The sequence below is a fragment of the Oncorhynchus kisutch genome, linkage group LG4, assembly GCF_002021735.2.
Source record: "Oncorhynchus kisutch isolate 150728-3 linkage group LG4, Okis_V2, whole genome shotgun sequence".
NCBI classification, from domain to species: domain Eukaryota; kingdom Metazoa; phylum Chordata; class Actinopteri; order Salmoniformes; family Salmonidae; genus Oncorhynchus; species Oncorhynchus kisutch.
The window spans coordinates 22,087,909-22,105,280 of NC_034177.2; the positions used below are offsets into that span (position 1 = coordinate 22,087,909).

The following is a 17,372-nucleotide window of genomic DNA, read 5'->3' on the forward strand; positions in this document are numbered from 1 at the left end:
ATCCCCTGTGTGGTGTCTCTCCCCAGCTGCCCTAGCCCTGTGTGACCCTAGACTCTGGTGGGGGTTAGAGGGCCCTTTGGGGGAGAACATTGCCGTGGGAAGTAGGGGTGCATAGGGTGCTGCAGCACACCCCAAAACCTTCAGCCAGCTTGACATGGCCTGAGCCTTCCCAGGGGTGCACAATCAGCACTCACTAGTTCTCCAGAGCTGTCCAGAGTTGTCTAAAGCCGTGAGTCTAGTTTTCGCCATTAAAGCCCTGTTTGGGGTTTGTAGAGAAGAGCTGTGATGGATGTTCTCTAGATTCATATTTGTAGCAGTTGACCTCTATTATGTCAGTCAATCAAATGTACTTTATGAAGCCATTTTTACATCAGCAGGAGTCACAAAGTGCAATACAGATACCCAGCCTAAAACCCCAAAGAGCAAGCAATGCAAATATAGAAGCAAGTGGCTGGTAAAAACTCCCTAGAAAGGCAGGAACCTAGGAATAAACCTAGAGAGGAACCAAGATAGCACGTCCAGTGCAGCAGATTCCATAGCCACAGGCAGAACAGGATCACAAGATAAAATAAAATAAATCTTAACCTTTATTTAACTAGGCAAGTCAGTTAAGAACAATTTCTTATTTACAATGACAGCCTAGGAACATTGGGTAAACTGCCTTGTTCAGGGGTAGAACTACAGATTTTTACCTTGTCAGCTCGGGTACTCGATCCACCAACCTTTCGATTACTGGCCCAACGCTCTAACCACTAGGTTACCTGCCACTATATAGATGTCCGATATAATTGTTAACAATTCTTCATACAATATGCAAACGAAGAAATACGATTTATTCATTGTTAGCATTCTGTCCCACTTTACCTATAAATATCCACAGCTCCCATTTTTACTCTGCTTTTGGACCTGGTGTCCATGAGGAACTGCCTGGTGAAGTAAGTTGTTTCACACCTCTGGTAGAGTAAACAGCCCCCCCCCCCCCTCCAATGCTCTGTGTTGAGAAGTACCACCCCCCCACTCAAAATAGGTAAAATGATGGGACCCCTGAATGGGTTCTATGTCTGACTCAAAACATCTCAACCAAGCGTAAGAGAGCATGTTTCTAATTCAGAATGAATGACTGGTGTGCAGTTCCTCATGTTCCTATTTTACAACTTTCATATCACTGTAGAAACCTGAATCAACCAGGTCTGTCTACCACTCTGTGGCCTATTACAGACTTAATGCCAAGAAGAACAAACCAACCATCGCTCACAGTACACTGATAGATTTATTTGATTTGTTTCATCTTTTCACAGTCACAAAACCCCAAAACAAAAAATGTATGCAAAATATTTTTTTCCACGACAGACAATATTTTGAGATAAAAATATAAAAACAAAGAACAAAGAATGGCTTTCTGTTTTACAAAGATGCAGACACAAACATGAATGCACCCAAGAAGTGTATCCATAAGCCAATCCCTTTATAACAGTGATGCTGCTGCTCAAAAAGATGCTTGAGAAAGAAACAAGGTTTTATTGAAAACACAACTTACGGCTCGACAGAATCCTTTCATTCAGTTAAGGCTGATTTCTTCCTGCAGCTCAATTGATAACAGGTATTACACAATGTATAGGAAATAATTGTGTATACCTCCATATAATGGTACAGATGTTCTATAGACTCAAGGAAACCAAACCTACACTTTGAAAAAGGATAATGCAACATCACCTTTTATTCTTGTTTTGTAGCTTTCTCTATTTTGAAATATGTTATTGTGTGAATATAGTGTAGATACAATAAGGATAGTCAAATGCAAAATAGTGTTTCAACAGCAAAGCCTCAGTTTGTGCAACTGTTCGATTGTTAGTATGACAGAAAGAATTGGCAAAAGTCTTGTTTTGTATTGGAAAGAAATGCAATTGGCTCCACAATACTTGACAAGAAACAACTAACTAAAGTGATTGTTAATTCAAGCCAGTACAGGCTACAATCCAGTCAGCTATTTACAGTGACACACACAGACAGCAATCATCATTCAGACGACTTACTTTTTGAACAACACATGAAAGACACAGAAACATTACTAACACACACATGCAACTCAGTCAACAGTTAGCAGTAACAGCACTGTGTGCTTCAGTGAATCTCCTATCACCAATAAGAGCATTTCCCCCACATATTTTAAAACTAATTTTTTCCCCCGTATTCCTATGTGGTACCACTTCCACAGAAAAACTAAAGATGTCGTTGCATAGACAACACAAATAAACCACAGCCCAAGTGAGAAACGGAGAACATTTACATCAAGCACACAAACACACTGTAGGACCAAACAGTTTGCTGAATGAAGTTGCAAGTTAGATTCAATTGGAAAATTGGAATGCAATTTTTTTGGTTTGATTGCAGGTGCATATTCAGCAGGATTACATTTTCAGAGCATTTCTGGAAATAAGATTAGAATGGAACGGCCAAATACGTTATCTCCTCAATTTGATGGAGAATACTGCAGTAAATAGCAGAGAATACTGCAGTAAATAGCAGATGTCTGCTGTTCCCTAAATGGCGACCTACTGAATATACCCCTTGTTAATGGACTATAACCTCAAACACTCAACTAAAGGTAATGATTCAAAAATACAGTATAGATGTGGTGAAGGATATTTGCTGTCCTCCCACTACATACTGTGGGTTGATTGAAACACAAGACGAGAATACATGGAGGGAATGCTACACTACAGTCAATATAGTTTACATTTTGGAGAGAAGGTAGAGTGTTTGAGTTGATAAGTATTCATTAAGGCAGGGCCAAGATTAAAACAACATAATTTTAGCAAAACAAAACAGTACCTGAATTCAAAATGGCATTGGAGAAAGATTCCCTTGACCAGAAATCTGTTTCTGGTTACCAGTCTCCATCAAGAGGTTTACATATTTTCCCATTCTTATCTTCTGTCGACAATATCGTACATTAATGGGGCAAACTGTGGTTTTTAGACCAATAGATAAGGAATTAGAGAAAAATTCCCATTTAATCCCAATAATAATTTAGATTTTTGGAGTTGATTTTAAAGCATTTCACTCCAAACACATCATAACTAGTGAGACAGAACAGACAATGAAGAACACTGTTAGTTAGCATGTAATTAAAGGATCTCTATGTTGGTGGAACAAACTCTTGTCAGCTCCAGGTGGTTACAACCAATCTGGCATAATGCCTGTGTGTCTTCCAGAGGAACTCCGCCTGTAAAGGTGGCTCCTTGCTCCTGTGACCTTTAGACAGTATGACCTCCTCACTGGAGGATCTTCTCCCGGGTCTCAGGTAGCTTGAGGGCCACCAGACCTCCACACACCAGAGCAGTACAGGAGAGGAGGATGGGGACAACTTTGGTGACCCCCACAAAGGAGGCAAAAATGGAGGTGCCCAGGATGGCCGCCAGCTTACAGAGAGCATTCAACACCCCAAACGCTGTGGCTCTGTGGGAGGAGGTTAGGGACATCGGTTAAATACACCACAGGGGACACAGTGGTGCAGCTGTCTAAGGCACTGCATCTCAGTGCAAGAGGCGTCACTACAGTCCCTGGTCCGAATCCAGGCTGTATCACATCTGGCTGTGATTGGGAGTCCCATAGGGCGGCGCACAATTGGCGCAGCCGGGGTAGGCCATCATTGTAAATAAGAATTTGTTCTTAACTGACTTGCCTAGTTAAATAAAGATTGAATTTAAATGTACCATTTTACATCCATTTTATTCAGTAACTGATGATAATGGGTTGACATACTTTTAACAGTATGAAGCAAATCATACAATATCATATCAACAATCTATTTCCAATAGGCACAATATAATAAATTAGATGGGCCTAGCTAATACATTCATGTCTGATTTCCAGATTGCTGTACTGTACCTTTTGGAGGCTGGGTAAAGTTCCACTGTGATGACCTCAATGCCGTTCCACGCTGCCACGCTGACCCCACAGAACAGACACTGCCAGGCTATGATGGCCGCCTGACTGAAGCTCAGGAACAGGAAGAAGGTGCAGCCAGCTGAGATCAGCATGGAGAGGCCTGCAAAGGGAGGAGCAGATTGGGATCATAGTAGGAAGCAGTGAGCTCATGATGCCACCTATATCCATCCTGCCCTGCCTATCTAAGGTCTTCAAAAGCCAAGTCAACAAACAGGTCACTGACCATCTCGAATCCCACCGTACCTTCTCCGCTGTGCAATCTGGTTTCCGAGCCGGTCATGGGTGCACCTCAGCCACACTCAAGGTACTCAACGATATCATAACCGCCATCGATAAAAGATACTGTGCAGCCGTCTTCATCGACCTTGCCAAGGCTTTCGACTCTGTCAATCACCATATTCTTATCGGCAGACTCAGGAGCCTCGGTTTTTCGGATGACTGCCTTGCCTGGTTCACCAATTACTTTGCAGACAGAGTTCAGTGCGTCAAATCGGAGGGCATGCTGTCTGGTCCTCTGGCAGTCTCTATGGGGGTGCCACAGGGTTCAATTCTCGGGCCGACTCTTTTCTCTGTGTATATCAATGATGTTGCTCTTGCTGCGGGCGATTCCCTGATCCACCTCTACGCAGACGACACCATTCTATATACTTCCGGCCCGTCTTTGGACACTGTGCTATCTAACCTCCAAACAAGCTTCAATGCCATACAACACTCCTTCCGTGGCCTCCAACTGCTCTTAAACGCTAGTAAAACCAAATGCATGCTTTTCAACCGGTCGCTGCCTGCACCCGCATGCCCGACTAGCATCACCACCCTGGATGGTTCCGACCTAGAATATGTGGACGTCTATAAGTACCTAGGTGTCTGGCTAGACTGCAAACTCTCCTTCCAGACTCATATCAAACATCTCCAATCGAAAATCAAATCAAGAGTCGGCTTTCTATTCCGCAACAAAGCCTCCTTCACTCACGCCGCCAAGCTTACCCTAGTAAAACTGACTATCCTACCGATCCTCGACTTCGGCGATGTCATCTACAAAATGGCTTCCAACACTCTACTCAGAAAACTGGATGCAGTTTATCACAGTGCCATCCGTTTTGTCACTAAAGCACCTTATACCACCCACCACTGCGACTTGTATGCTCTAGTCGGCTGGCCCTCGCTACATATTCGTCGCCAGACCCACTGGCTCCAGGTCATCTACAAGTCCATGCTAGGTAAAGCTCCGCCTTATCTCAGCTCACTGGTCAGGATGGCAACACCCATCCGTAGCACGCGCTCCAGCAGGTGTATCTCACTGATCATCCCTAAAGCCAACACCTCATTCGGCCGCCTTTCGTTCCAGTACTCTGCTGCCTGTGACTGGAACGAATTGCAAAAATCGCTGAAGTTGGAGACTTTTATCTCCCTCACCAACTTCAAACATCAGCTATCTGAGCAGCTAACCGATCGCTGCAGCTGTACATAGTCTATTGGTAAATAGCCCACCCTTCTTCACCTACCTCATCCCCATACTGTTTTTATTTATTTACTTTTCTGCTCTTTTGCACACCAATATCTCTACCTGTACATGACCATCTGATCATTCATCACTCCAGTGTTAATCTGCAAAATTGTAATTATTTGCCTACCTCCTCATGCCTTTTGCACACATTGTATATAGACTCCCCCTTTGTTTTCTACTGTGTTATTGACTTGTTAATTGTTTACTCCATGTGTAACTCTTTGTTGTCTGCTCACACTGCTATGCTTTATCTTGGCCAGGTCGCAGTTGCAAATGAGAACTTGTTCTCAACTAGCCCACCTGGTTAAATAAAGGTTAAATAAAAAAAAATAAAAAAGAGGGAGATGGAGCCGTGAGGTGTGCGGTAAGAATCAATCACACTTCGATGTTCCTTGATCATATATCAAGGCTCACACCCTTATAAAACTCAATGCTCATACTTTTCTCATCTGCCAATTAAAGAGCAGAATGCCAGAACAATAGCTGAGCTGCTGCTATACACTTAATCTACACCTGTCCCACCTGTCCATTGTAAGAACCAATACAGTTAAAATCATAGAAACCTATTACCATTGTACTTTGTCCAATACAGACCAACTCACCTATGATTTTAACCCTGCCTATCTTCTCCATGAACAGAGCTGATATGATGTTGCCGGGTAGAACAGCAAGGGACCCCAGGAAGCTGACCAGGTAGATGAGCACATCGTTCTCCTCGTCGATGTCCAAGTGACAACCCTTCTTATTATGGAGGAATGTGGTGTTCTCCAGCCTACAGTCTATGAACCTTTCCTCATACAGATCTGGAGGAAACGTGACAATGCCAACGATATAACATAAATAGTGTACTTGGAGAAACATTAATGGCTTTGCAATTCTCAGTCCACTGGTCAATATGTACTGTCTGTTTTCAGTGAAATATAGCAACGGTAATTTATGATTTTGAAATGCATTACATACTGCATTGTCATTCTACATCATTCATTCATATTGAGCAGGACTTGATTTTTGCAAAAGTTCAATCTCTGTTGAACCTTTTTTCATTTTGGAAACATTCCAAAGGGTTAAACTTGTTGACAATGTGGTGCATTGGTTGGCCTACTGTAACACCTCCAGCGGCTCCCACCTGTGTTATAGAAGACAGTGGATCTGATGGTACAGTTCTCAAAGATTGTTTCAGTGGACTCGATGTCCTCAAAGTAACAATCTTCAAACAGTGAATTCTCAAACTTAACAGACTTCATCTGTATGTTGATGAACCTAAAGGGATGGAACACAAAAGCATGATTCCTGACTTTTTGATGACTTGGCACATTACATGCTAGAAAGACAGACAGCACAGTCCTTCCTCAATATTGTCTGTATCATTGTGAAATAAATAATACGTGCCGTACTTACATAGAATGATATGTTAGATTGTGATATTATCAAGAGACATGACAATGATAAATTGTTGTAATGCAGTATTACTAGGTGTTGCTGGGGTGTAGTACTTAGAAGGGCCAGAAGGTGGAGCATGAATATTACATACTTGTCATTGATGTATTCTCCCTCTCTGTGGATCTGATTCTCCAGGGAGAAGTTGAAGTGGAAGCGTTCTACTCTCTCTCTGTGAAACACCTTGACTTTGGACTCATACTCCTCTTGCTGAAGGTATTTGATCATGTCAGGGAACCACACACCCAGTCCATAGTAACTGAAATACGATGGTATCAGCGTTATTGGAGCACAGTAGACAACATTAAAATACAGTATTTTGGCATCCTAAATGGCACCCTATTCCCTATATAGTACACTGCTTTTGACCAGGGCCCATGGGAGGAATTTGATGCCATTTGGGACACAGTCTCACAGGTATTTACAATCAGCTGCACACAGTATACAATCTTTCCTGTTTAGCATCACATATATTGTACATATACAGTGCCTTCGGAAAGTATTCAGACCCCTTGAATATTTTCACGTTTTGTTACAGCCTTATTCAAAATGGACTTTAAAAAAAATAACATTGTCAGCAATCTACACACAATACCCCATAATGACAAAACGAAAACAGGTTTTAGAAATGAACAAATTTATAAAATAAAAAAAACAGAAATTCCTTATTACATAAGTATGCAAACTCTTTGCTCAGAGCAAAAAGGTCGAAGGAATTGTCCATAGAGCTCCGAGAGATTATTGTATCAAGTCACATATCTGGGGAAGGCTACCAAAACATTTCAGCAGCATTGAAGCTCCCCAAGAACACAGTGGCCTCCATCATTCTTAAACAGAAGAAGTTTGGAACCCCCAAGACTCTTCCTAGAGCTGGCCACCCGGCCAAACTGAGCAATCGGGGGAGAAGGGCCTTGGTCAGGGAGGTAACCAAAAACCTGATGGTCACTCTGACAGAGCTCTAGAGTTCCTCTGTGGAGATGGGAGAACCTTCCAGGAGGACAAGCATCTCTGCAGCACTCCACCAATCAGGCCTTTATGATAGAGTGGCGAGATGGAAGCCAGTCCTCAATAAAAAGGCACATGACAGCCCGCTTGGAGTTCGCCAAAAGGCACCTAAAGACTCTCAGACCATGAGAAACAAGATTCTCTGGTCTGATGAAACCAAGATTGAACTCTTTGGTCTGAATACCAACCGTCACGTCTGGAGAAAACCTGGCACCATCCCTATGGTGAAGCATGGTGGTGGCAGCATCATGCTGTGGGGATGTTTTTCAACGGCAGGGACTGGGAGACTAGTCAGGATCGAGGCAAAGATGAACGGAGCAAAGGGCAGAGAGATCCTTGATGAAAACCTGCTCAGGACCTCAGACTGGGGCGAAGGTTCACCTTCCAACAGAACAACGACCCTAAGCACACAGCCAAGACAACGTAGGAGTGGCTTCGGGACAAGTCTCTGAATGTCCTTGAGTGGCCCAGCCAGAGCCGGGACATGAACCCGATCGAACAGCTCTAGAGAGACCTGAAAATAGCTGTGCAGCAACGCTTCCCATACAACCTGACAGAGCTTGAGAGGATCTGCAGAGAAGAATGGAAGGAACTCCCCAAATACAGGTGTGCCGGAGGGGATTGCTGCCGTTTTACAGGCTCCTAACCAACTGTGCTATTTTGTTTAGTTTTTTCACATTGTTTGTAACTCATTTTGTACGTAATGTTGCTGTTACTGTCTCTTATGACTGAAAGAGCTTCTGGACATCAGAACAGCAATTACTCACCTGGAACTGGACAAAGACTTTTTGTCGAGTGCGACTCGAGTGCGACTCGAAGGATATACTGCTCAGTCAAGACAAGGCCCAAATCCCAGTCACAAGTGTGAAGAAAGACAGAAAAAAAGGGGGAGGAGGACGGGGTGCCTTGTAAGAATTAGACGAGGAGTAGGTTAAGAAGGTCCCCAAGAACATGCAATCATTTAAAACAAACTGGACGGTGTACGATTAAGACTATCCTACCAACGGGACATAAAAAACGGTAATATCTTGTGTTTCCCTGAGACATGGCTAAATGACGACACGGATAATATAGAGCTGGCTGGCTTCTCTGTGCATCAGAAGGACAGAGCAGCTACATCTGGTAAGACGAGGGGCGCGTCTCTTTGTCAATAACTGCTGGTGAGCGATGTCTAATATTATAGAAGTCTCGAGGTATTGATCGCCTGAGATAGAATTCCACATGATAAGCTGTAGACCACACGATCTACCAAAAGAGTTGTCATCTATATTATTCATAGCCGTCTATTTACCACCACAAACTGATGCTGGAACTAAGACTGCACTCAATGAGCTGTATAAGGACAAGAAAATGCTCATCCAGAAGCGGTGTTCCTAGTGGCCGGTGACTTAATGCAGGCAAAGTTAAATCCATTTTACCTCATTTCTGCCAGCACATCACATGTGCAACCAGATGGAAACAACTCTGGACCATCTTTACCCCACACACAGAGACGCATACAAAGCTCTCCCTCGCCCTCCATTTGGCAAATCAGACGATAATTCTATTCGCCTGATTCCTGCTTACAAGCCAAAACTAAAACAAGAGGTACCAGTGACTCGCACAGGACTGTTTTTCTAACAAAGGACTGTTTTTCTATGTTCCGAGATTCATCCAATGGCATTGAGGAGTATATCACCTCGGTCACCGGCTTCATCAATAAGTGCATCGAGTGACCGTATGTACATTTCCCAACCAGAAGCCATGGATTACAAGCAACATCCGCACCGAGCTAAAGGCTAGAGCTGCCGCTTTCAAGGAGCGGGACACTAATCTGGATGCTTATAAGAAATCCCGCTATGCCGTCAAATGAATCATCAAAGAGGCAAAGCATCAATACAGGACTAAGATTGAATCCTACTACACCGACTCTGACGCTTGTCGGATATGGCAAGGCTTGAAAAATATTACGGACTACAAAGGGAAACCCAGCCACGAGCTGCCTAGTTACGGAAGCCTACCAGATGAGCTAAATGCCATTTATGCTCCCTTCGAGGCAAGCTACACTGAAGCATGCATGAGAGCACCAGCTGTTCCGGATAACTGCTACTCCGTAGCCGATGTGAGAACTTCAAACAGGTCAACATTCACAAAGCCGCAGGGCCAGACGGATTACCAGGATATGTACTCAAAGCATGCACAGACCAACTGACAAGTGTCTTCACTGATATTTTCAAACTCTCGGTGACCGAGTCTGTAATACCTACATATTTCAAACAGACCACCATAGTCCCTGTGCCCAAGAAGCGAAGGTAACCTGCCTAAATGATTACCACCCGTAGCGCTCACGTCTTTAGCCATGAAGTGCTTTGAAAGGCTGGTCATGGCTCACATCAACAGCCCCATGCCGGAAACCATAGACCAACTCCAATTCGCATACCACCTCAAAAGATCCACAGATGACGCAATCTCAATCGCACTCCACACTGCACTTTCCCACCTGGACAAAATTAACACCTATGCGAGAATGGTGTTCATTGACTACAGCTCAGAGTTCAAAGCATAGTGCCCACAAAGCTCTTCACTGAGCTAAGGACCCTGGGACTAAACACCTCCCTCTGAAACTGGATTCTGGACTTCCTGACGGGCTGCCCCGAGGTTGTAAGGGTAGGCAACAACACATCTGCCATCAAGGGTGAGTGCTTAGTCCCATCCTGTTCTCCCTGTTCAGCCACGACTGCATGGCCAAGCATGACTCCAACGCCATCCTTAGGTTTGCTGACGACACAACAGTGGTAGGTCTGATCACCGACAATGATGAGACAGACTATAGGGAGGAGGTCAGAGACCTGGCAGTGTGGTGCCAGGACAACAACCTCTTCCTCAATGTGAGCAAGACAAAGGAGCTGATTGTGGACTACAGGAAAATGAGGGGTAAACAGGCCACCATTAACATCGACAGGGCTGTAGTGGAGCAGGTCGAGAGTTTCAAGTTCCTTGGTGTCCACATCACCAACTAAAGATCATGGTCCAAACACAACAAGACAGTTGTCAAGAGGGCACGACAACAACTTTTGCCCCTCAGGAGAATGAAAAGAAGTTATACAGCTGCACCATCGAGAGCATCCTGACCAGTTGCATCACGGTCTGGTATGGCAACTGCTCGGCATCTGACGGTAAGGTGGTACAGAGGGTAATCCGTACGGCTCACTAAATCACTGGGGCAAAGCTTCCTGACATCCAGGACCTATATACTAGGCGGTGTCAGTGGAATGCCCAAAAAATTGTCAAAGACTCCAGTCACCTAAGTCATAGAGTGTTCTCTCTACTACCGCACGGCAAGCTATGCCAAGTCTAGGATCAAAAGGCTCCTTAACAGCTTCTACCCCCAAGCCATAAGACGGCTGAACAATTAATCAAATTGCCACCCGGACTATTTACATTGAAAGCTGCTACTCGCTGTTTATTACCTATGCATAGTCACTTTACAAATTACCTCGACTAACCTGTACCCCCGCACATTGACTTGGTACCAGTACCCCCTGTATATAGTCTCATTATTGTTATGTCATTTTCTTGTGTTACTTTTTGATTTGATTCAATATTTTTACTTTAGTTTATTTAGTAAATCTTTTCTTATGTACATTTCTTGAACTGCATTGTCGGTTAAGGGCTTGTAAAGTAAGCATTTCACGGTAAGGTCTACACTTGTTGAAATTTGGCGCTTCCAAAGGTGCTTCAACAAATGACTGAGTAAATGGTCTGAATACTTACGTAAATGTGATATTTCAGTTTTTTCTTTTTAATAAATTAGCAACATTTTCAGAAAAACTGTTTTAGCTTTGTCATTATGGGATATTGTGTGTAGATTGATGAGGAATAAAAACAATGTAATACATTTTTGAATAAGGCTGTAACGTAACAAAATGTGGAAGGCACTGTATTTACCTGAAGGCCATGGTGAACCAGATGATGGCCATGAACATTGTACTCAGTCTCAGCTCAGGTCCCAAGAGAGAAGCAACGTTCTTCAGCACCTGCAATGAAAACACAGCATAGTGACACATCACATACTAATAGCCTGTTGGTGTTAATGTTGGTCTCATTAGTAATGTGTTTGATTTCAGAACATTTTTGGTCCTACCAGTTTGCACAGAGTGAGGGTCCGGACGGCCCAACGCTGCATAGCCGTCCCTGTGGCACTCTGGATCTCAATGAACTCATCCTCCTGGGTCTTAGGAGCCTTGATGTGTGTCACCTGAGGGGAATGAAATGATGTTCACTTTGTTTCATTATATTCTGTGAAGCTGAAAATGCCAAAGCAGTCCTTCAAGCAAGGGTTATTTAGTGGTCATCTGTGATGTTGTCTCTACACACCTGGAAGACCTTCTCAGGCTGGCCCTTTGCCCTCCAGTTGGTGTCATGGACATTCTTCAGGATCATCCAGGCCTCGTCATGTTTGGCATTCTGACAAAGACAGCCACATACTGTATTTCATGTCTGTGTGTTGGTCATGTTTCATATTATGTTGCGTTTATTTATTAAAAACACTCACTCCCTGAACTTACTTCCTGACTCTCAGCGCACATCGTTGCACTGTAAGTCAAAACCTCCCTATAATCCACACATTTCAGTTGTGTGTGTTTTTAAACCTAATACATCTGCAAACTCGGTTTGGGGTTTTGTATTAAAATATTGTATGATCAACACAATATGTTAAAGGTCCTGAGTATTACGTTCCTGTACTGTTCATCTTAATCTTAAGAAAATAGATCTTACCTCCAGGAGGAACCTGGGGCTCTCAGGCATGAACATGAGCCCCACCAGGGAGGTGATGGCAGGCAGGGCACAGACCAGCACAAACACCCTCCAGCTGTGGAACTGGAACTCTGTCCCCATGCTGAAGCCCCAGCCTGGAACACAACACACAACATACAACCTCAGTCATTATCTCGGTCTAGAGCCCCAGCCTGGAACACAACACACAACATACAACCTCAGTCATTATCTCGGTCTAGAGCCCCAGCCTGGAACACAGCACACAACATACAACCTCAGTCATTATCTCGGTCTAGAGCCCCAGCCTGGAACACAGCACAATACAGCCACCACACAATCATCATCCATTACCTGTGTCTAGACATTACCTGTGTCTAGACAAGCCAAATCACTCCCTGGGTCTATAGGTGTGTTTACAGACTAATATTAGGATTACAAATCTATCAGCCAGTTAATTAACCCAATACATATGCTTAGTCCGGTGGAGACTGCTGAGGTGAGGACAGCTCATAATAACGGCTGGAACGTAGTGACTGGAATGGCATACCATTCCACTTATTCCACTCCAGCCGTTACCACAAGCACATTCTCCCCAATTAAGGTGTCGCCAACCTCCTGTGGCTTAGTCGTGTTACGTTTCCATAACATCCAATGCAGGGAATGCTGTAGCTGAACTTGGGTGAACTTGCTTATGTCAGCAAGGAGGATGATATTAATCCCAGGTCATGGCCGATATAGTAAGGGTTGTCTGTTGAGTGTTTAGTATGCAGTATTGTACTGTACCATAGTGAGGGATGATGCCCCAGGCTGTGAAGGAGGCATAGATGCCTCCCACCATCCAGAACATACACAGCCAGCTCAGGTGTTCCCCCCTCTTATCCATCTGAAGGAACTCTGAGAAGTAGGAGTAGACGATGGGGACAGAACCTCCAATACTGAAGGGAGATACAGAGGATTAGTATAGGAACTCACTGACAGATTATGATTGTAGATTACACAAGAGATTAGCTTTTTTATTTCACCATTATGAATCCAGGAAGTCCCTAGATTAATCATCTATTTTTCGAGGAAGAACAGACTTCAATATTTTTGTAATCAGTTACATTTCAGAAAGGTCAGTAGTTTAAGGTAAGTAGTTTGAGCTTCCACTAATATCCAACCATACATAGATACACAATAGTCTAATACACCATGCTCCTGTAGCTGAGGTCTTTGTATACACAATGTTTTTGCATACGCTTTGACCTGATTCTGGAGTCAGTAAGCAAAGCTTGCTTACATCCCTGTGGAACAACGCTATTCTGAGATAGCACAATGCTGCATTGTTGTAGGTGGAGGAGGAGAGTAGCTCTGAATGTGCTGAACATGGGAGGAAGTGTAATCTAGTACGAGTCCTACAGTAACTACTGCCTCTTCCATGTAGCTTCTTCAGAGGCTGTGGCTTTGTAACCGTTACGTTGTTCAAAGTCTATTTTATCAGGTCCAAAGGATCATGTTCACTTGTCCTTTAGCATCCCAGTCACAACCCTAATTCCTTCAAGTAGAAACTCATCTCTTGTTTCCCCGCTCTCAATAGATGGGGTCTTTCTTACCCGATGCCGGAGATGAGCCTAAAGAAGAGAAAGAAGCCATATCCCTGGGCGAAGGAGGAGAGGAAGGCGAAGACACAGTTGATGGTGAGTGCCCAGATCAGACACTTCCGGCGGCCCAGTTTGTCTGCCATGCCTCCCCAGATGAACGCCCCAACCATCATGCCCAGGAACACTATCAAACCTGCAGGAGAGAGAGAAAGGCAAGACACAGTCAGTAGCCAGCACAGGTACAGTTCACTAGCAGAAATGTATCTAGTGATTTGAACTCAGTGAATAAAGGGGAAGGTAGATTCCACTCAGCACACTTGAGGTGACCATACATTCTGGTGATGCAGTGTGCTTTTATGGATCACAGAACGGTATTTTAGGGACACCTTTGATGACATACAGTATACAGAGTTGTTTTTGAATGCTCAACAACTACCACAGCCTCGGCAGCAATGCTGAAACTGGATATCTGGACATTGGTGCCACTTTTGATGTTGTCCACCAGGAGACAGGCTTGTACATCCCTCCTGACAGACAGACAGTGGAGGGCAATGTCCTAGGGCAGTATTGAGAAATCTCTCGGTGTAATACAATATATCTTAACTGAAAATACCCCAAAAACAAATAAAAACATTTTTGGAATAGTTGTGCATTTGTAAATATATTTTTGTACTCTGCATTCTGACTCATTCTCAAGGCTAGGTCAGAGAGGTAAAATCGCATTTCTAAGGTAACGACAGACAACATTTATTTTTGGTCAAATTGAATAGCCTTGAATGGTATTTTGTGAAGCCTTAACAGGTATCATATTTCAATGTCATACCACTTTTAGGACTTTAACCGGTCTCAAAAGAAACATAACAGTATTTAACGTGTGCATTTGTCCCATCTCTCAAAGCTTGACTGGAACACCTATTTTTAGCATATAATGAATGCTTGCATTCAAAAAAAAAAAGAAGAATGCTTGCAATTAAAAAAATATATGTTTTTGTTTAAGTACACTAAACGCTGACATTTGATATAATCATGAAGGTGTATGTGTTTCTGCCTCAGAAAGTACAGTATTTTCTAACCTTGGGTAATAAAGCCTATTAATTTAAGCCTCAGATAAATACAGTTGAAGTCGGGAAGTTTACATACACCTTAGCCAAATACATTTAAACTCAGTTTTTCACAATTCCTGACATTTAATCCTGTGAAATGTCAGTATAATAGTAGAGAGAATGATTTATTTCAGCTTTTATTTCTTTCATCACATTCCCAGTGGGTCAGAAGTTTACATACACTCAATTAGTATTTGGTAGCATTGCCTTTAAATGGTTTAACTTGGGTCAAACGTTGTGGGTAGCCTTCCACAAGCTTCCCACAATAAGTTGGGTGAATTTTGGCCCATTCCTCCTGACAGAGCTGGTGTAACTGAGTCAGGTTTGTAGGCCTCCTTGCTCGCACACACTTTCAGTTCTGCCCACCAATTTTCTATGGGATTGAGGTCAGGGCTTTGTGATGGCCACTCCAATACCTTGACTTTGTCGTCCTTAAGCCATTTTGCCACAACTTTGGAAGTATGCTTGGGGTCATTGTCCATTTGGAAGACCCATTTGCAACCAATCTTTAACTTCCTGACTGATGCCTTGAGATGTTGCTTCAATATATCCACGTTATTTTCGTACCTCATGATGCCATCTATTTTGTGAAGTGCACCAGTCCCTCCTGCAGCAAAGCACCCCCACAACATGATGCTGCCACCCCCGTGCTTCACGGTTGGGATGGTGTTCTTCGGATTGCAAGCCCCCTTTTCCCTCCAAACATACCAATGGTCATTATGACCAAACAGTTAAATTTTTGTTTCATCAGGACCAGAGGACATTTCTCCAAAAAGTACAATCTTTATCCCCATGTACAGTTGCAAACCGCAGTCTGGCTTTTTTATGGCGGTTTTGGAGCAGTGGCTTCTTCCTTGCTGAGCGGCCTTTCAGGTTATGTCGATATAGGACTTGTTTTACTGTGGATGTAGATACTTTTGTACCTGTTTCCTCCAGCATCTTCACAAGGTCCTTTGATGTTGTTCTGGGATTGATTTGCACTTTTCACACCAATGTACGTTCATCTCTAGGAGACAGAAAGTGTTCCCGAGCGGTATGATGGCTGCATGGTCCCATGGTGTTTATACTTGCGTGCTATTGTTTGTACAGATGAACATGGTACGTTCAGGCATTTGGAAATTGCTTCCAAGGATGAACCAGACTTGTGGAGGTCTACAATTTCTTGACTGATTTCTTTTGATTTTCACATGATGTCAAGCAAAGAGGCACTACGTTTGAAGGTAGGCCTTGAAATACACCCATAGGTACACCTTCAATTGACTGAAATTATGTCAATTAGCCTATCAGAAGCTTCTAAAGCTATGACATAATTTTCTGGAATTTTCCTAGCTGTTTAAAGGCACAGTCAACTTAGTGTATGTAAACTTCTGACCCACTTTAATTGTGATACAGTGAATTATAAGTGAAATAATCTGTCTGTAAACAAATGTTGGAAAAATTGCTTGTGTCATGCACAAAGTAGATGTCCTATCCGACTTGCCAAAATTAGAAACAAGAAATTTGTGTAGTTGTTGAAAACGAGTTAATGACTCCAACCTAAGTGTATGTAAATTTCCAACCGTAGATATAATTCATGTGCCCATTCAAGTACTGTACATCAGCGGCCTGCTTGACTATTGCAGATGAGAGCACTTTTCTATGCACTTTATTTGTACATCTAAACCATTACTCCGCTTACCTGTAGCCTATCAACCTAACCCTATCACTGGGGAAGAATCTCCCAAAAAGAACACATTTTACCACCAGCAGCCTGTGCCAAGTGCCAGCGCCTAGCATGGTGGCATGATGTCACTGCAGATGGCAATGCCATGGGGGGTGTGGGTGATGACTGGTTTGAGAGCGAAGACTCGGGCCTGCTGTCAACGGATAAACATATGGAGATGAGGATCAATCCCCCAACCTCCTTTCCCTGTAGAACAGTGACAGTGCTGCCACTCTGCCTTCTGATTGGACAGTTTACATCCATTGAGTCAGAATGTTTGCAGTGATCACAGTGAATGTGTGAATTAGAGGCATCTCATATTTTAGTAGACC

At 43.4% G+C, this 17,372-nt stretch overlaps 1 protein-coding gene across 2 annotated transcripts in view; it reads right to left on the bottom strand.

Annotated features, from left to right (window-relative positions):
* Window positions 1-1,251: 1,251 nt before the first annotated feature.
* Window positions 1,252-17,372, bottom strand: part of LOC109889242 (synaptic vesicle glycoprotein 2B) — a 44,852-nt gene continuing 28,731 nt past the window's right edge. For both annotated transcript variants that reach the window (XM_031822658.1, XM_020480533.2), the window contains exons 3-13: window positions 14,248-14,428; window positions 13,439-13,590; window positions 12,656-12,789; window positions 12,254-12,343; window positions 12,021-12,134; window positions 11,825-11,913; window positions 6,987-7,151; window positions 6,582-6,715; window positions 6,058-6,258; window positions 3,892-4,051; window positions 1,252-3,459 (exon numbers count right to left, since the gene is read on the bottom strand). In XM_031822658.1, coding sequence (XP_031678518.1) covers window positions 3,276-3,459; window positions 3,892-4,051; window positions 6,058-6,258; window positions 6,582-6,715; window positions 6,987-7,151; window positions 11,825-11,913; window positions 12,021-12,134; window positions 12,254-12,343; window positions 12,656-12,789; window positions 13,439-13,590; window positions 14,248-14,428 — 1,604 coding nt within the window. In that variant the 3' untranslated portion in view covers window positions 1,252-3,275. The remainder of the gene's footprint in view (window positions 3,460-3,891; window positions 4,052-6,057; window positions 6,259-6,581; window positions 6,716-6,986; window positions 7,152-11,824; window positions 11,914-12,020; window positions 12,135-12,253; window positions 12,344-12,655; window positions 12,790-13,438; window positions 13,591-14,247; window positions 14,429-17,372) is intronic.